This window comes from Mercurialis annua, linkage group LG2, assembly GCF_937616625.2.
Source record: "Mercurialis annua linkage group LG2, ddMerAnnu1.2, whole genome shotgun sequence".
In the NCBI taxonomy this organism is placed as follows: Eukaryota; Viridiplantae; Streptophyta; class Magnoliopsida; order Malpighiales; family Euphorbiaceae; genus Mercurialis; species Mercurialis annua.
The window spans coordinates 42,928,591-42,949,742 of NC_065571.1; the positions used below are offsets into that span (position 1 = coordinate 42,928,591).

Here is a 21,152-nt window from a genome sequence, read left to right on the forward strand (position 1 = left end):
GTTAAATTATACTATATCGGATCTTAAGTCCAATAGAAAAAGAAGTCCTACGACGATCACACCCTTTATTACCAAAAGAACCCGTAAATTACATATTACTTGTAGGATAAGTTAATACGTACGTTAGCATAAGGACTATGGAAGATTTCCTAATATACGGGGGGGCGTGCTCTCGCGATACTCGTGTATAACACCAACTTCTCTCATCAGTATCAAAAATTAAGTTCGGCCTATTTTTAAAGAGTATCTTTAGACAAAAAAAGAGTGAAAATTTTATTTGTATGCGCACCGTTCAAATTTTTATCAAATTTACCAAAAATTAAGTTTGTTCTATTTTTAAAGAGTATCTTTATCAAAAAAAATTTATACATAATGACCAAAAAGACCACCCATCTTTTAGCCCCTTCTTACTTGCATCATGACGTTATAATTTTGTCAATTGCACTCAAATTCACACTTTTGAACTTCAATCCCACCTTCGAAATCAAATTGGACTCGTTTCCACTCGGAAAAAAATCATAAAATCCCTTATAAAATACTTATTTGAATTCTTTTCACTCATATTAAAAATAAATGACCTATTTAAACTTTTTGCAAATAAAAAAAAAGATCAATTTAGTACTTGAATGTGGAATTGAAGCCCAAAGGTGTGGATTTGGGTGCAATTGACGAAATTGTAACGTTAGAGTGAATTTAAAAATGGGCTAAATGATGAGTGATTTTTTTTTCATTACGCTTTTTATTTATGTTATTCATGTTGAGTTCACGTGACATTAACATATAATCTGTTTTTTTATATATAACGTTTAATCTTATATAAAAATAACGAGATTATTCTTAAACTTCCTATTTTTTGAAAATAATTGTAAAACTTTGGGTCATAAATTGCTATTTACATTCGGTACCCTTATTTGATAAAATATTTATAAAAATATCTTTTTTAACCAGCGTTTATTCACCATAAATACATTATAAATACACCATAAAAACACTAACAAAAAATTAAAAAAATATCATAATTGATATTTTTTGAAATTAAAAGAGCAATTTAGAAAATAAAAAGATATAAGATGTAATTATTTATAAGAAAAATGAGTATGGTTGTAATTTTTTTTTTTAAAGTATGGTTATTTGAAATTTATCTCAAAAATAAATTGTAGATAAAATAAAATAACACGTGTATTATTTTTATTAGTATTAGATACCATCTTTTAAAAAAATATTTATGAAATTCAAGTTTAAATGGTTCAAAAATACAAGTCTACCCCATCTATATAAAAATAATTGTTTGTATCCTTGGTCACAATATGGTTTGTGAAGTCCCGTAGCTCAGTTGGTTAGAGCGTTGGTCTTATGAGCCGAAGGTCGCGGGTTCGAGCCCCGCCGGAACTATTTCTTTTTGTTAATATTTAAGACATTAGTTTCTTATTAATTTGTACTTCAAGCCTAATAAATAACGGTGCAATCTATTTTTAAAGTTTTTTCATATTTAGACTTCTTAGACTTTTTGTCGTTACAGTCGAGCTAAAAATTGTAGTATTCAAGTCCTTTTACATTTTTTAGTTTTTCATCTTTTCCTATTCTTCCATTAATATACTCCTAATTGTCAAAAGACTATCCCAAACAAATTTTTCATCATTTCCAAGCCTTTAAAATAAGCTTTTGAGCTTCTGTTTAACACTCGATTTTCTTAGAACTGACTTTTAAGCTGAAACAGGCCAAGCAAGGGAACTCAAGCCCAGAAAAACCATTCAGTTACAATTTTGTATTTTTTCAGTATTTATCTCAATAAGAGATTAATTCTTATTAGAATAAAGATTCTATTTTAGGTTTTAGTATAAATAGCTGAGGATTTCATTATATACATTTCCATTTACACATCAATTAATAAAAAAAAAACAAAGCTCTAACTTTTTAAATCTTCATCTTCGGATTGAATCATAATTTAGAAATAATTTTTATGTTAATGTCGTTTGAATTTCTTAATTTGCAGATTAGTCCTCGTAGTTTAGTTTAGAGGTTATGTAAATGAAGCTTTGTGAACACCGGTAATATAAAATTTTATGTTAAATACTTATAACAGTCCCTAATTTTTCACCTTTATATATCTTACATTGACTATGCCACTTGTCTATTTTAATATTGCTGGAAGAGAGCTTGCAGGTGCACGTCGACCATAACATTTCGGATGCGAAAATCTAGACCAAAAATCCTAAAAATAAACCTCGCTTGGAACCGTGTGTGGAAGTAATAAGGTTGGAAAAAACAACGTGTTTTTGTGATATTAATTGTTTTATGTGCTACGTGCTACGTGTTAACTAACCTTTCATATCATAAGCATGCATACAATTCATTTATGCATCTAGAATGTCATGCATCATATACTAACCTTTTGCGAATGCAGCAACATACATGCACCATGCACTTATCAGGTGCCTTGTAGTCAGTAGATTGACTGTTCTATTGGGTACCCAGTCAACATACAGAATGTCAAGCAACCAGCCTGATGAATCAAAAAACATTTCTACCAAATCTTCTACGACTCTAGCATTGGCGATCTAGACAGTTTGACAAATCAGCAAACAGTTAACAAAGTCTTCTACAATTCCGAAGTCTGCAATATAAATAGTAAAAAAGATCAGTGAACAACTTTCCTTCGTGGAGATCTTTATCCACTAGAAACTTCACATCATTCAACTCGGCTAGAATGTCAAAATCAACCTGGGATGTGCCAATCGCAATTTAGTTAGAATGTTTGAATTTACTCGAGAAATGCTAACTGCAGTTCAGCTAGTATGTCAAAATCGACCAAAGAGATATCATCTACAGTCAAGATCAGCATGCATCAGTCAAGTAATGCATTCCAGAATGAATTAAGAAGGGATTGCCAGTACCTTCACAGATTTTCAAAAGTGAACTTGTCGAAGTTAGTGGACAAGCGACGAGCTCATCATATTCGATGATTGCTAATGTTATACATCCCGCCAAGCTCGGTTGCATAATATTGATCAACGCAATGTACTTGTTGACACCTATTTTCCGGACAGGTAAAAAGTAATAAGGGACCGAAGCGTTCAATGATAATTTCCAAAAGAATCTTTCCGATTATTTTTATAAAAATTACGAGAGTTTTTTTTGTATCTTTTACCTTAAATTATCGGGTAATTTATTCTAGGGATCACTATACTTTTCAAGAATTTCAAAATAGTGACCGAACTTCAAAACATAACAAAATAATTACTAAACTTTTAAATATGCGATTTTGTGAGGCTTTTAAGTATTTTACTGTCAAATTATACATATGTAGTAATCAAATTTTTATTATTTATAACAAATAATACCTTATATTTCATATATACACACAATCAACAAAAAATCGACTCAAAATATTTTTCTTCAGTGACCAAATTTTTTTCTATCTTAACATAACCAAATAGTATAGCAACTAAAATGTTACGTTTTGAAGTTCGGTCATCATTTTACAATTTTTGAAAAGTACAGTGACCTCCAAAATCAGTTACCCTAAATTATCAAAGCAGATTAATAACTCGTTACGTGGCTGTATTTTTCTAAAAATCATCGCTAAAAGCTTCATATTTTAATCTCAATTTTTGTATTAAGTTTTCTGTATCCGAAAAATAACTATAATAACTCAGTAATTTCTAATTATCTTGCTTTCTACTCTATTAATTAGACATATTATTCTACATTTTTAGATAAGGAAAATGCTTTATAACCCACCTATTTAACCCACCTTCAATAACCCACCTTATATGGCAGGATTTTATTCGTCCAATACCCACCCAAAAGTGTATATCTTAAAAAACAAAATTTAATACATCCACTCTTTAACTGACACGTCAGACGGTACAAGAAGATGGGTCAAAAGAGTTGGGTTATATAACATTACTCTTTAGATAAGGGTGTGATAAACTGGTAATCGTTAGAAAATGACGCATGAGTAAACGTTTGACCTATGGTTATTACTTCAAAGTTAGGGAAGTGGAGTTTCATTAGATTCACGGCATTAAAAGTGGATGGCTTAAAACGACATTTACCCATAAGTTTTGGCCACATAAATCATCAATTCAATGACACTCCTCATTATTCTCACGAACTATACTTGTTCCACCAGGGAATTGGACAATGGCCCCCCTACAACTAATTTGATACTATCACACCTAAAATAGATTCAAGACAGACTTGTGTTTAATTTAGAATTTGAATGACATCTCCTTCAAAAATAATTTTTGGCCATTCTTTTGTTGAAGTAAAAATTCATTGCAGATCGAAGAGCTATCCATTTTAAGGCAACTTGGATACGTCTCACAAAAGCCGTAAATCTAGCTGTAGTCATTCCAAAATAATCTGAAACTATCACACCTATTGTCCCAAATGGCTTATGATTCTATCGGTTCAATTGATTTAATTCTTATACTTTTTTAACGTTAATAATTTAATTAATTGATTTAAAAATTATAAAATCTCAAATTTTATATATAAAAGATATAATGGCATATTAAAATAAAGGGTTAATGTCAAAATAAATCACGAACTTTACACGTTTTCTCATTTTAATCACACAGTTTAAATTTTCTCATTTTCATACACGAACTACCATTTTTTTCTCAAATTCATGCACGGTGCTGAGGTGGTACTCATTTAATGGTGTAAAGTGACATCCACCTCAGAAAATTACACCAATGGAGCCATGACATCTCAGCACCGTGCATGAATTTGAGAAAAAAATGGTAGTTCGTGCATGAAAATGAGAAAATTTAAACTCCGTGATTAAAATGAGAAAACGTGTAAAGTTGGTGAAATTTTATGACATTAACCCTATAATAAAAAATAATTATCAATTTTTTTATGAAATATAATTATAAGTGATTAATTTATAAAAGTATGTAAATATTTACTTTATAAGAGAGAGAAATATAATACTCCTTCCGTTTTGAAATAATTGCCGCTTTAGCCATTTTCACACAAATTAAGAAAGCAATCAATATGTCTAACTTTATAAGTAATTTTTTCTAAATTAACCCTTCTTGAAACTTGTTAACATTAATTATTATGATTCTTTATTTATATATATGCATTCTTTCGATGAATGAGTGAGGGATATATATGAAAAAATAACATGCAATATTTTCTTGATATTCTAAAGTGATAAGCTATGTAGCACGGAAACGGAAACGACACGAAACAGACACGAGGAAACGGCGAATTTTTAAAATGAAGGACACGAAACGTGGGGGAAACGTGTAAATAATAAAAACATAAGGATATATTTATGATATTAGAATTATAAAATGATATATATATATATATATATATATATATATATATATATATATATATATATATATATATTAAATTTTATTTATATATTTTTGCCAATTAATAAAATAAATCAAATATAATTAAATCCAACAAAAATAAGAAAATAAGCTATGTTTTAGATAAAGTAATAATAAAAATTGTGGGTAATTGATTCATAAAATTATTTTTTGAGGATTTTTTAGGTTTTTTTATAATTATATAATTTTTTTTATTTATGGAAACGGCCCGAAACGTTTCCTTATGAGTTTACGAGAGTTTCTGAGAGTTTCCGGTTTCTGAAACGTTTCTGAAACGTTTCTGAAACGGGACACGCAACTTTGTTGAAGTTTCCGTGCTTCATAGGTGATAAGTATTATAAAAAAAAATTAAAGCGACAACTATTTATAAATAGAGGGAGTATACAATTTTTGCACATGTAAACTATAGTGGATATATGTCAAACTTTGTTGTTTAATATATAATTATTAGTAATTAATATATAAAAGTTATGTAGAATAACTCTTTTTAACTGGAAAGGAAAAAGAGTATTCTATGAAAGAGAAAAATAATGTTAACTTTTAAAATACTAGTGTCGTTTTACGTGTTTCACATGTGGCTCGTAATGTAACTCGTCAAATATATTTTATTATTCGTTATTATATATTATAAAAATTAAAAAAAATTCATTTAAATTGAAATTATAGCACTTGAGTTATATGATATGTTATATTTATATTAAATATTAGTTAAACTATCAAATATAAAGCTTAGTTTAAAATAAACTATTGTAAATAACAATAAATTGGATTTTATTTTAATTGAAATTATTTTTAAATTTTATTTTATATATGCAATTTGAAATTAAAAATAATTTTTTATTAATTTTCATTGAATTTTTTATTATATATAGCACCTATACTTATAATAATCTCGCATCAATTTAAAAATAATATGTCTAAAGTTATTGTTTTATTTTTTTTATTTAATGGCCTAGTAAAATCATGCACTCACGTTATTGTTATTTGTTACTGAAACTCAACTATTCCCTCACAAATCAGGGTTAATGACCATTAAATTGGACTTTTGTTAATTATTTCCAATTTTATGAACCAAAATGATAAAATTCCCATTTTATGGCTACCAGACCGCGGAACTGTTCCGCGGTTTATGTAAACCGCGGAACAGTTCCGCGGTCTGTCCTACGTGGCTCCTCGCTGGAGGAGCCACATAGGCAAAAGCAGACCGCGTAACACTTACGCGGTTTGCACTGCCAACGTGGCAAACCGCGTAAGTGTTACGCGGTTTGCTTTTGTGCAGCCAGGGAATTAATTCCCTGGCTGCACTGATTGGGAGAAAATTCTCCCAATCATTTTGATTTTATTTTAAATGATTGGGAGGTTTTCTCCCAATCATTTAAAAAAAAATTAAATAAAAATTTAAAAATGAGAAAACTTTTTATTAAAAAAAATTTACGTTTGAATTGTTGAATTTTTTAAATTTAAAACATTTGAATTAGTTAATTTTTTTTAACATTCTACAAAAATAAATTTATAAAATACTACAAAATAATTATATTAACAAATATTCAAATATAATTTATACTTCATAACAATAACATATTTAATAAACTAAAAATTTCAAATTAAAAAAGAATACTACATCAGATAATAATGTACAAAGTACAAAAAAGAAATCACCTAGGAGTCCTATCGTCATATCTGCTAGTGACCGGGAGGTTCGAGCGCAAGTTGTTTCTGTTACGGTTCGCCCGACGGCCTGTACTGATGGTGAGGTAACGTCGACCTGGGCGGCCATCACCATCTCCCTCTCCTGCATCGCCCTCCTCGTCGTCGGCTCCGTCGTCACCCTGCTGGTCCTGTGGAATGGCCGTACTCGTTGTAGCTGGTGGCGGGGTAACAAATTCTCCTTGTTGGCGGAACATCATCGCCTCCATGCTGTCTAGACCTAACCAACTGCTACCATATGCCAGAAAGTCTGTAGTCCCAGGTGTCTGTGGAAGTCCCTGTGAAGCTGGAAAGTCCTGTGTACCCTGTGTAGGCTGATCCCACTGCACCTGAAAAGGAGGCACCGTAGGTGGTACATAAGCAGGCGGCGGTGGAACAAAAGGCGAAGAAGGTCCTGGTGGCACTGGATATGAACACGACCCCTGAAAATAGTGATGTGCCGAATCCCCGTAAAACTGGCCAGAAGAAGAAGGAGGACCCGATGAAAAGGGCGGCGGTGCAGAGCTGGACCCCGCGTAATAGTAATGCCCTCTGAAAGGATGAAAAACCACTGGGGGAGGCATAGGATCAGTCGGACGCTGAGGTGGTGCAGGGGGGTGACGCCGCTGTCGCCGTCGATGTCGGAAATCTTCCGCGGTCTGCAACTAACCCAGTCAAAGGGAATTTATTCCCTGACAGGGGGAATAAATTCCCTCTGTAAACCGCGGAAAGCTTCCGCGGTTTACAGTGACCTGTCACTGTAAACCGCGGAAGCTTTCCGCGGTTTACATCCACGTGGTTCCACCTGCGTCCAGGTGGAGCCACGTGCGCAGACCGCGGAACACTTCCGCGGTTTACAACAAACCGCTGAAGTGTTCCGCGGTCTGTATGGCCTAAATACAGAAATAAATCTAATTATGGGGTAATTTAAGAAATTTTCTTAATTTTTTATGTAAAAACGTCATTAACCCCACAAATCAAACTTGCAACATAAAGATAAATTAAGAAATGGGTGGCTAGGAAGGTTTCTTTTGGTCCAAGGGTTTTCATCATAAAATGAAAATATTAACGTAACTACATTAAAATATAGTATATAGTTTTAATAATGTATAATACTAATGCAAACATGATAATTCGTTTAGTTTCTCAGACTCATTATTACATTAGGATTGTGAAGATTATTATTAAAATTAGACTTCTACCGACTATTATTTACTTAATTTTACTTATCCATTCCTTCCCATATTTAGCTATTATATAGATAGATATAACTAATTAAGTAATTACTATAAAACCTCTAATTAAGTAATGAATTAGTTATAAATTAGGAAGGGCTATTAGGTAAAAGTGCCTGTCCCCCCTCCCCATCCGTGCTTTTATATATAGTACTAGCGTTTCGCCACGTGCTACGCACGTGAGCGACATTTATATGACCCGTTGTATATATTGAATGTTAATAAAATTAGTATATATTATAATTTAGTGTTTAATAAATTATTATAAATTATTTTTTATTTAATTAAAAATGGTAGCGAATGAGTTATAGTTTTATGACCCGTTAATATATTTTTTTTGATAATTTGGGGAGGGGGGAGCGCTTGTGGGAGGAATCGAACCCACGACCTAGCAGTTTGTTGGTTAGCGCTTATACCATTTGAGTTATAGCTCATTGGTGTCCCGTTAATATATTAAATATGATATATTTTAATTTTTAGTTATGTACTATGAACGTGAACGATATTTATATAATTTGTTATATATAATATATCAATTAAACTATAGATGTAATATTAACTTTTAATAAGTTGTTATAAATTATTTTATTAGTTGAGTTTTTAAAAATTCACTGTATAAGTGTTATTTATTTATTATTGTGATTTATTGTATTATTGATTTTAATTCAATACTTTTTGGTGTGAATTAAATAAATAAAATTATAATAATTAGGATAACATCTTTAGCTTAGGTTTAAAATAAAATTATAATTATTCGTAACAGAAAAAACACAACATTAGCACACAATAACGTATTCTACATAGTTCATAATCATTATTTCTCTTCTTTACTTACTAATATTTGGGAAAAAAAATCAAGATATGAAATTCAGACATCAAATATACTCACTGCTTGCATGAAATCATAAATTCCAAATACAAATTGTAGATCCACGAAATTGGTAGTACCACCATAGTGAGAATCAATCACATGTAGCTCTTTTAGTTAAATAAGGTCACAAAAACTGATTGAAAATATGGAGGAATATAATTGAAGTATTCCTAAATTTAGATATATCGATATATAGTACCACTCAACTTTATATTGTTCTATTTGAATTGAACTCTGATACTTCTAATAGTTACAACGGTGAGAAAATTAATTGCTACTATATTACTATTTAACTTTATATTGTTTTATTTAGATTAAACTCTTATTAATTTTATTTTTCAAATATAAATTTATACCCTTAATGAAATCTAATACCGTAATTTTGCCTGTCCCCCCCCCCCCCCTTCCCACATATAGAGTTGTTATAGATAGATAGATAGATTAATTACTTATATTTATACAATTAAACAAGAAGTATATTTTTTTAAATTGATTCTTATTAAAATTTATTAATATTAATTATTATAACTCTTTATTAATTTGGATAGTACTCATTTTTTTTGGTTAAAAAAAAAAAATTGGACCATTTATTGTTTTAGTGTGTCATCCTTACGCAGGGACTATGTTAATCTTCTCTGTATCGTTCCAATTTTATCGGATGTCCTAAAGGGACAATAGTCATTTTTTTTATTTTTGACATCTAACTGTTGACCAGACTGCTAATTAATCCTGGTTAATACAATCTAACCGGCCGGTTCAAATTACTTTTTAAAAGTGGATAAGAGTTATGGGACAAAAAAATTTCTCAAAATGAACAACTCTATTGGGACGGAGGGAGTAACACTTTTGGTTCAGCTTTTTGATGGAGCTTTTGGCTTTTACTTTTCAAAAAGTTCCACCAAAGTGTTTGGTGAGAATTTTTTCAAAACTTTTTGGAGTTTTTTGATCCTCCAACAGCTGCTGTTTGAAAAGCTCCATTTGAGAGCTTTTTACCAACAGCTAATAGCTGTTTCATTATTTAGACAAAATTACCCTTATTAGAATATATCATTTTTTTAATATATAAAATTATTTAAATTATTTTTATATACTCTAATCATTTATAAATTATATAAAATTATTTATTTATATTAAAACAACTATAATTTAATAATTTTTTAAAAAAATTATTATAAATTTATCAAAAAAAATATCTAAATAAATTTAAACAAAATATTGCTTTTTATAAAAAATAATTATTAATTTTTTAATTAAATAATATATGATATAATATATTCATAGTTTAATAAATAAAAACAAAAATTATGTCCTTTACGGTCATTTTATATATAAACAGCTACAGCTAATTAAATTTCACCAAACACTTATGGTCTATCAGCTATCAGCTATCAGCTACCAGCTAACAGCTATCAGCAACAGCTAACAGCCACCAGCTATAAGAAACAGCTGAACCAAACAGGCCTTTAATGCTGCAACTTGGTGTTAATTAGGGCTTTGTTTTGTTTTATCTTTTTATTTTGCTTATACTATATATGTATGAAATTTTTTATTTAAGAAGAATTTGTGTTAATTGATAACAATTTGATCAAATTAAGAATTAAGGTTGAAAACTAATATTTAAGGTATCTAAATTTACCTGAATCCAGTTTAGGTGGAGCATTTCAAATGAATGTTTGTTTTATTCCCATACAGCAACATTTTTTTTCTCTTAATACACTACCAGAAAAGGTAAAATTTCACAATTTCAAATTAATTATTTGCTATATTTGTGGTTAATATAAGATAAGAACTAAATTTTCTCTTTGCACACTTCAGAGGAGAGAACTTTTGCTATATTATTAATTGGTTTAATATATTATTTAACCCCCAAACTTTAACAGTTTATTCTATGTGACCTCCAAACTAATTTTTTATTCTATTGAACCTCTTAACTATTTTTTTGTCTTATTTAACCCTTAAATCTTAACACTTTATTCCATGTAACCACTAAACTTATTTTTTGTTCCATTGGACCTCTTAACTTTTTTTTTGTTCTATTTAACCCCTCAAACTATACTATTTGTTCTATTCCGTTAACTAAATGTTTTTCCCAGTGAACATTTAAACTACTTTTTTACCCATTTAACCCCTCACACAATGTATTATTTTAAAAAAGATATAAATATGTTTCTTACATTTAAAATAAAAAGCGATGTATTTTATATATTATTTAAAAATTTATTTAAATATTAATTGCTTTAAAAATCATGAATTTTAGCGTGTTCTACAATTTAAACACAAGCTTAAAAGATTCGTAATTGATTTAAAAAATTTGAAATTGTAAAAAATTAAAAGTTGGTATCTTAAAATTTCTAAAATTAGAAATTTGAGTTAAATTTATGGAACACACTAAAATTTATAATTTTTTAAACAATTAAACATTCATTTAATATTATCAAAGTATAATAAATTTATGTATTTTATAAATATCGTTAACCAAAAGAGACAAACTCCTTTTATCATTGTTAAAATGTAAAAAAACATTTACATGTTCAAGAATTAATATGATTTAATTATTTGATCAACTTTAAATATTTTTTATTTATTTCTACCATTTTTTTTAATTTATATTGTCGCAAAAAATTTACAAAAATATTATTAAAATAATATATTTTTAAAAAAAATCATATGTTATTGTATATAAATTAATTCATATGTTTTTAAGCATTTATTCTAGATATGATATGTTTGATAATTACATAATTGTATTTTTGAGGAGGTTAAATGGGTAAAAATTAAAGGTTTAAATGTGCAATAGACAAAAAAATAGTAGAGAGGTTAAATAGAACACATAGAATAGTTTGAAGGGTTAAATAAAACCAACAAATATAATTAAAAGGTCCAATGGAACACGAAATTAGTTTAAAGGTCACGAGGAATAAAATGGTAATGTTTAGGGGTTAAATAGAACAAAATAAATAGTTAAGAGGTCTAATAGAATAAAAAAATTGTTTAGAGCTCGTATGGAATAAAGTGATAAATTTTAGGGATTAAATAATATATTAAGCCATTATTAATTAGAAACCACAAAAAAGACACCACACACACATATATGGCATTTGCTATAGTTAGTTTGTTTTAAACAAGTAACACACTTTATTCACTGATTATTAATTATATAAAAATATGGTGGCATATTTAGAAAATATTATAAATTTTACATGACCCGCTATTTTTTTAAAAGGCTACTTTGAAAATGCATTTTAAATGTATCATAATGATAATAAATAAAAGTATATCATATGGATTGAAATACGATTAAATAGTATGATACAAAATTAAATGGATTTGAATTTTATAAATAGATTTAGATCATGAGCAGATCAACTCGTTTTCAATACGATTATTTTTATATCCAAATGGATTATATGTACGCATAATCCGTTTAAATATGATTACTAACAATTGAATATTATTTGATTTTAAATTTAATTAAAATATTAATTATATTTATATTTTTTCTATAATATAATTGTAATATTTTTTATTTTAATAGATATTAATAATTCTACTTTTATTATATTAAATAAATTAATACATATTAATCAAATAATATTTTGATTAAGTATTATTCAAATAATTAAATATATGTTAACTTGTCATTGTTGACTCAATAACACATTTAATTAAATATATTTATTATATATCATATCGTGCAATTCATATTATAGATTTGTCATGTTTGAGTTTTCTCTATCAAACATTATCATTAATTGTGTCATGTCTTTATTTTTCTTAGTTATATTTCTTATTTAGACAGACAAAATTTATGTACGACCCACAAATATATATTGTCAAGCCTAATATCAAACAAACAAAGATAATGCAATAAAAAATTTATTATCTCTGTAACTTTATATGTAAAATATAGTGGTGATTTCCAGAATACATATTTCGGTATTTTAATCTTTTTTTATTTACGAATAATTTTTTTTTTTAATTTTATAATTTTTTTTTTGTTTCCAATTTTGGTTTTTTTGGTTCGGTCAACCGAACCGACCGACAGTTTTTTTTTATATAGTGTAAGATTAGTGTATATAGTGTTAATTTTTATTTTTTATAGATTTTTTTCATGGATTTATTTTTTATTTTTTATAGTGTAACAGTAGTGTGTATATAGTGTTTTTATGATATTTATATAGTGTAAGATTAGTGTATATATAGTGTATTTTTAATTTATTTATGGCATTTTGTAGTATTTTTTGTGGTTTACACCACGAAACACTGCAAATACACCATAAACACTGCAAATGCATTATAAATATATTAAAAACCGTAGAATACACTATAAATACATTAAAAATACACTAAAATATAAATATATTATAAAATTACTACAAATGCACCATAAATCAATTTGTTCTTTACAAAATCAGTAGCAATAAACAAATCTATGAATAAGAAAAAGACAAAATAAATAGTTATATGAATAATAGAACAATTTTATAAACAAAAAATTATAAATTTATAATAATTTATTTATAAAATATTTAAATCATTATAAAAAATCTAAAAAATTACACAAATCTAAAAATGAGTTGAGAAATCCATAGCGCGAACGGAAAAGACGAACAAAAAAACGACCGGAAACGACGAAAAATCCATCGGAAGTTGACGAATGGAAGCGCGAACGGAAAAACGAACGGAAAAGTAAACGGAGGAGAAAAACTGAAATCAAACGAAAAAGAAGAAAAAAAAGAAAAAGAAATTAGAGAGAGAAAAGAGAGAGAAAAAAATGGTTATCTAAAAATTTAACCTAAAATGAAAGAAGACTTCTTTATATAGTGGGTATTTTTGATAAATAAATTAGGTTATTAGGTAACATAAGAAATAAAAGAAAGATAAGCTAAAATGGTGTAAATACTTAAGTGAGGTCGCGGGTGAGGCACTCTTCTAGATTAAGTGAGGTCGCGGGTTCGAACCGTACTCATGTATGCAGCCGTTTAAAACTTGGGGTCAGAGCTTTGCCTCCCGCAAGGGACCTACCCGGCTCGAATGGGGATTAGTCTGAATGTGGAAGGCTTAAAGGTGCCGTCTCATAGTTGGGACCCGTTCAGGACACCTCATGTACCCTGTACAAAAAAAAAATGGTGTAAATACTTTGCCAAAAACATATATTTGAAAAATAATCCGTACAAGATACTCTCATTTTAAAATTTTATATTTGTAATCGGTTTTTTCCGAATGTTTTCATCAATACTCTTTTTTTTGTTTAGTTCAGATTTCCTTACTCCATTTTCTAATTGCAATTCTCCTTTTCTTTTTTATCAACAAATTACTTAAAAATGAATTATAGACGGCTTTTCTTGTAATTCTTTAAAAAAATTCTTCAATAGGTTTCTCATTTTTTACGAAAATTTAAATTAACTTATTTTAGTATTTATTCTCTTTTTTTCATAATTTATTATCGAGTGTTTATCCTATACAATTGTTGCGGCACGTTATTTTTATAACAAGTTAATGAGGGTTTACGATAGATAATTTTTTAATTATTTTTTTTTATCATTAATTATTCCACATGGCTAGCGCACTATTGGTTTGTTGCGCGAATGATATGGCGCAAAAGTTGTACCTATAATTATTCTTTATTATCATCACCTGAAACATAATAATTTTTTTTCAAATAATATAGTTTGAGGTTTTTTAACACCGTAATAATAATTATCTGAACTGTTAGAAATTCAAATAATTTCATATGGCTTAATTACTTAAAAACCGCCCACCTTGAACTTTTTTTTCGTTTATACCCTAATTTAGGAAAAAATTCATTTATACCCCGACGTATGTATTTATGTTTCATCTCTACCCCGAGACACTAAATTAACCTATTTTTATTAAGAAAAAAGTTTAAAATAGTTTTTCATTTTTAACCTAAACTAATTAGAGATTAATTAGAAATGAATTTTTCTCTAAATTAAGGACTATTTTAAACTTTTTCTTGAATGAAAAGAGGTTAATTTAGTGTCTCGGGTAGAGGTGAAACATAAACACATACGTCAGGATATAAATGAACTTTTTCCTAAATCAGGGTATAAACGAAAAAAAAAAGTTTAAGGTAGGTGGTTTTTAAGTAATTAAGCCATTTCATATTTGATTATATCCGTAAAGTTCACTAATGCGATCTTAAAATAGAAAAAGCTGGAGAAATATCTGAAGTAAATAAATGGAAAAGTGAGTTTTTGGTAGGCTGTAATAATCTAAACCTTTCTTGTAATTATAGTCGTCACCATCTTTACCGTCCTTCATTTTCTCACATTGCTTAACATGTAAAACAACAATAATCAACATCTGCTCACTCAACTTAAAAGCTCCACACATGGCCACAGTTGAATTCTTATGAGGGTATTCAGTTGAAAGGTGAAATCATAAATAAAAGGTAAAATGTTTTTATATATCCACAATTACGATATATTTGTTAAATATATCACGATTTTAATTCGACATGTACTAAATATATTCACAGCTTATTTAAAAAATGATCTAAATTTTCAAATAGCATAAATCATTTTGAAATATTGATATTTTGATACTCTAGAAAAATCATTGGTATATAATATATTAGTCCCAAATATGTTATGAACCAAACTAGCACGATTTTAAAATCGCGATATATTTAAAACAGACGATAGTTATCGAGAATGTAACCTAAATAAAAAGAAGACAAAGAAGAAGGTGTAGTAACAAGCAGAAAATATGCAAGAAGAAGAGAATGAATCGTTGATGAGGTACCTAAAGAAAGAGGTTGAGGCTTGTTTGATGAGAAATGATTCATTGGAGAAAGAAAATGAAGAATTAAGACAGCAAGTAGTCCGTCTAAAGGCACAGATAACTTGTCTGAAAGCACATGATACCGAGAGAAAATCCATGCTCTGGAAGAAGCTGCACACCTCCAATGACACCACAACAACTCAACCCGATTTCACCAAACTCGCATCAGAACCGCCATCCAAACAATCAGCCCCGCCGCCTCCACCTCTTCCATCAAAGGCGCCAATGGGGCCGAAAGCAGTGAGGCGCGTGCCAGAAGTTGTCGAATTATATCGCTTGCTTACACGAAAAAACGGGAAGAAAGTGAATTCTTCAGCTACTCCAGGAAGTGCATTTACATCGGATATGATCGGGGAAATGGAGAAGCGTTCGTCCCATGTTTCAGCAGTTAAATCAGACGTCGAGAAACGAAAGGAACTGATTGATCATATAATTAAACAGGTGAAATACGCAGCCTTCACCGAGATATCCCAAGTGGAGACGTTTGTGAAATGGGTGGACGATGAGCTACGTTGTCTGGTCGATGAAAGGGCGGTATTGAAGCATTTTAAGGAATGGCCGGAAGGAAAAGCCGACGCCCTAAGAGAAGCGGCTTTCAACTACCGGGACCTGGCGAACCTCAGCTCGGATGTTTCGGCATTTGAAGACAATCCGAAGCATTCTTCGAGCGAGGCTATGGGGAAGATGGAAGCACTGCAACAGAGGTTAGAAACTTGTGTTGATGATGCACAGAGGACAAGGGAGAGTAGGATTAAAAAGTATACGCAATTTCAGATCCCTTGTGAATGGTTACTCGATACAGGCCTCATTTCTCAGGTATTTCATCTTTCAAATTATCCTTACACTAAACATGCAAAATAAAATGAATATAATATCACTAAAAAAGGATCCGATCTGTTAAACCTGCACAGATATCAGAATCAAGAATTATTTCGCAATTATAATGACATTGTAGAAAGATATCAGAATTAAGAGGCAGCAAAAGTTCATTTTACCTTCTAAATTTAACATAAAAAATTTAATTAAATTTATAAACGAATAATTTTAAACTGAAAATTTTGATTTGTTTTATCTTTCTGTTTTTAATTGGCTAATAATATTTTACCACCTTAACCTCAATTTATATGTACTACTTTTATTCTTTTGATTTGAATTTTTATATGAATTCGAAAAATAAACTTTTCCTGAATTAAGAAATATAAATGATTTAATTATTTTGATAAGTTAGGGACGATGATGGGCATACTCGTCTGCTCATCCATCATTGTCATTTTGCCAGCTAATAAATAGGGATTAAGTGCCAACGGCCAACCTAACTATATTTAGTGCATATCTCACTTTTGTTTTTCACAATTTTTTTGGACAATTGTTTTTCACAAGTTATAATATTAAAAATAGGGAAAAAGATCATTTATGTCTCTAAAATTTATTTATAGGATCAAATGAGCTTCTAACGTTCGGAAAAATTCATATGCCCCTCACATCTTAAAAAATGAACAAACATACTCCTATTTTGACTCGTAAATGAGACGTCGGGGTCTAATTGTTACAATTAAAGGGCTGTTTTGTTCAATTTTAAAGACGCTAAAGACATATTTGAACCTTTTCGGACATTAAGGCTTTATTTGATTTTCAAGTCAAATTTTAAGGGCATAAATAACCCTTTTCTCTAAAAAATAAAACATGAATATTATTACTGTCTAAGGCTATTTTCATCAAATTTGTGTCAACATACATAAATTTAGTGAACACTCGTCACATTCACTCTAAAAGAGTTCTTCAATTTCAACACTAAATAGATTTTTTTTATCTTTAGTAATTTATCCATTTTTTAATTATAACATTTCATATCCTTTTTATCAATTTCATCGTAAATCTATTTTTATTTTATGTTTGTTCAATTAATATATATAATATTACTCATATTTTGGTAAATAAATTAAAATAAATTATTTAAAATAAATTGCTTGATTTTCATATTCTTAAAAAAAGAAAATGCAATGAAATATTTATTACAAAAACTTATATTATTACAAAAGAATTTACATATTATCAAAAAGAGAAAAAGAATTTACATTACAAAAATTAAAAATAAATGTTATATTAATTTATTCAAACTAATACTATCGAAAAGCTAAAATTGGCAGATGCATAATTTATTCCTCATAATTACTATGATGCTCCCACAGATATCTTTTTAATACATTACGAAATTCAGTATGAGTTTTTTTATTCTTGATTTGTTTATGCCGAATAAAAATTGTTTTTTTAGAAGAATGCCGAATAAAAATTGTTGAAATTGAATATAAACATCTAGGTCTATAATTTGTTTTTATAATAGGTTTAATTGCTCCAAAAATCACCAACTTTCGCGTGTTTTTGGTATTTAACATGAATTTATAATTTTGACATATAAATACACGAACTATCAATTTTTTTTGCATATATGATCAAGTTTCCGTTTTAGGTGAAAAACGGTGCCGTTTTAAGTATTAAACGTCGCCGTTTTAGGTATTAAACGTCGCCGTTTTAGGTCAAAAACGGTGCCTTTTTATGTCAAAAACGGTGCCCGTGTTATATATATGCAAAAAATTGATAGTTCGTGTGTTAATATGCCACAATTAAAGTTCGTGTTAAATACCAAAAACACGTGAAAGTTGGTGATGTTTGGAGCAGTTAAGCCTTTATAATATTATAATTGTTTTTTATAATTAGGTCTTTACTTAAATAAAAGTAAAACTATAGTGTTAAGGTTTAATTGCACGAAAAATCACCAACTTTAACATTTTTTGCATATTTGATATGAATTTTTAATTTTTGGCAATTTCGGACATGAACTTTCACATTTTTACAATTAAAAGACTTATTGAATTTCCGACTGCAAGCTGCTTATGTGGACACCAGAGCATGTCACGTGGGAACGGTCATCGCCACCTAATAAACACACTGTTTTGGCTAATAATTAATTGCACGAAAAATCACCAACTTTAGCGTTTTTTGCATATTTAACATGAATTTTTAATTTTGGCAACATCAGACATAAATTTTCATATGCAATTCACAACTCCTTATGAAAAACACACATTCCTGCAAAACTATAGCAGTCCTCATCTTCACTTTGTACAAAGTAAATTATTCAAACCATTGATTTTTCCAATATCAAATTTGTGAAATGATATCATCAATCATAAAATTAATGCATAGAATTTCATATTTAAAACCTCGCTCTAATACCACTTGTTAATGCCAAAGTTACGCAAATTTTAGTAAGAGATGAAAACATTTAATAACAAAAGAATGTATAATTTTCTATCAATGCGATCTACATGCACGAGCCACTAGAGCGATTCTATTATTACAAGAGTAAAGTTACAAATAGGGTTATCATAAATATTTATACTACAGTTCTGTATATATTTTAGGTACAATATCATATTTATGTCAAATAAATTATTAACTAAATTTTAGTGTAACAAAAATAATAATCGTAATTTTATATTGCATATAGATAAAATTAAGTTCGCTGAAGCTAGCCAAGCAGTACATGAAGAGGATAATAAGTGGAATCCAACTCAAAGAATTCTCTGTTGACCGTAAAAATATACAACTTCAAGGAGCAAAATTTGCTTATCGCGTCCACCAAGTAAAATTTAAACTCATCTAAACCACATTTTAAATTTATAATATTCTTATATCATTAAACTAATTAATTATCAATTCAGTTTGTAGGTGGTTTTGACGCTGATACACTAATTGTATTTCAAGAACTGAAGAAGCTTGTTCACATAGAATAGCGCGGTATGAAGAATTATTGGTTTAGTTACTAGTGAGCTACTAGTGTAAATGCACGTCTTACACCGTTTTGCAAAAGAATGATCGATTCACCCTCTTAATTTCGCATAAAATATTAAAAACGCAATTTTAAGCAAAAACATATAAAATAATCCACAACTTTAAATCCTTAAACTGTAATTTGAATGGATGCATAAATTGAAGACATAGTAGAGATGCATTTTTTTTATGGTACATTGGTATCAAAAGTTAAACTTTTTGAAAATCTACTCAAACTTTTCAAAAGTTATAAATATATTCCAATATAACCAATTCACTTGAAATTTATTAATTTTTTTAAAATTGATTTAATTGTGTATATTTGGCAACTAAATTAATAATTTTTTAAAATTTGGATATAAAAAAAAATTGTCGATTGGAATATCACATGGTTCAAGTAAATTATAATTTCATTTTGTTGTACCAATTTGGCATTGCCATGTGGACACAATTAAATTTATTTTGAAAAACTTGACAGATTTTCAGCGAATTGGCCGAATTGTGGTAAATTTACAATTTTTAAAATGTTTAGATAAATTTATAAAAAAATCAAAAAGTTTGGACATTTTGACACTAATAGGCATATTTCATTGAGGGGCATGATCGGGGAGCTGTTGAGCAGTTGCCATTTCTGTTTGCTTTCTTATTCTCTAACATTTGCTATTTGATGGAAGTTGTCCTTTTTGAATTTGTTTATTTCATTTTGTGTGGGTTGCACCTAAGAGTAGTGGTAGTGGAAAGAAGAGAACAAGGGTCACTTATCATGCCTGTTTTTTAATTGGGTTACACTAATGAATTGTTTTTAAAATTTTAGATGATGTTAAAGAGATGTTAAGTAACTTGAATGATTAAAAATACACATTTTTAAGAGATTATGAATTTTGAGAATTTTGATTTTGAATTATAAGTTATATAATTTTAAATTTTATATTAGTTTAATAATTCATGCTTTACACGTTTGAGAAAATAATAATCGAGGGATTTATATGAGCTAAAATGTACAAGTTGTGGGTGTTTTGTTATTTTTCTTTAAAAATGGCGTTTTTGATATTATATGCAAAATTAAGAGGGTGAATTGATCCTTTGCTCAATTAGTTTTAGACATGAGTGTAGTGTAATTCAAAAGAGGTTATAAAGTTGTATAAAATATATGTTTGTAATGAATTCTGATTAATCGAAAGAATTTGTTAAAAATATAAAGTTTGAGTAGTCGGATAAGTGTGAAGCTAGTTTTCAGAAGCTCAAGGAGTATTTGATGACATCTCCTATTTTGGTTTTACCATCGGGAACCGAAGGGTTTACGGTTTATTATGATGCTATTAGGATTGGTTTTGGTTGCATGTTGATGCAAAATGGTCGGGT

The 21,152-nt window shown here is 28.8% G+C and overlaps 1 protein-coding gene and 2 non-coding genes across 3 annotated transcripts; 2 read left to right on the top strand and 1 right to left on the bottom strand.

The window, feature by feature from the left end:
* The first annotated feature begins 1,318 nt into the window (after positions 1-1,318).
* Positions 1,319-1,392, top strand: TRNAI-UAU (transfer RNA isoleucine (anticodon UAU)). The gene has a single exon. It is a non-coding gene; the product is annotated as a tRNA-Ile (tRNA).
* Positions 1,393-9,724: 8,332 nt separating this feature from the next.
* On the bottom strand, positions 9,725-9,825 carry LOC126670886 (U6 spliceosomal RNA). The gene has a single exon (XR_007638875.1). It is a non-coding gene; the product is annotated as a U6 spliceosomal RNA (small nuclear RNA).
* Positions 9,826-15,688: 5,863 nt separating this feature from the next.
* LOC126667698 (protein CHUP1, chloroplastic) lies at positions 15,689-21,001 on the top strand. Its single transcript, XM_050360749.2, has 3 exons — positions 15,689-16,775; positions 19,468-19,602; positions 19,682-21,001. The coding sequence occupies exons 1-3, from the start codon at positions 15,885-15,887 to the stop codon at positions 19,751-19,753; spliced, it is 1,098 nt and encodes a 365-aa protein (XP_050216706.1). The 5' UTR covers positions 15,689-15,884; the 3' UTR covers positions 19,754-21,001.
* The last annotated feature ends 151 nt before the right edge of the window (positions 21,002-21,152 follow it).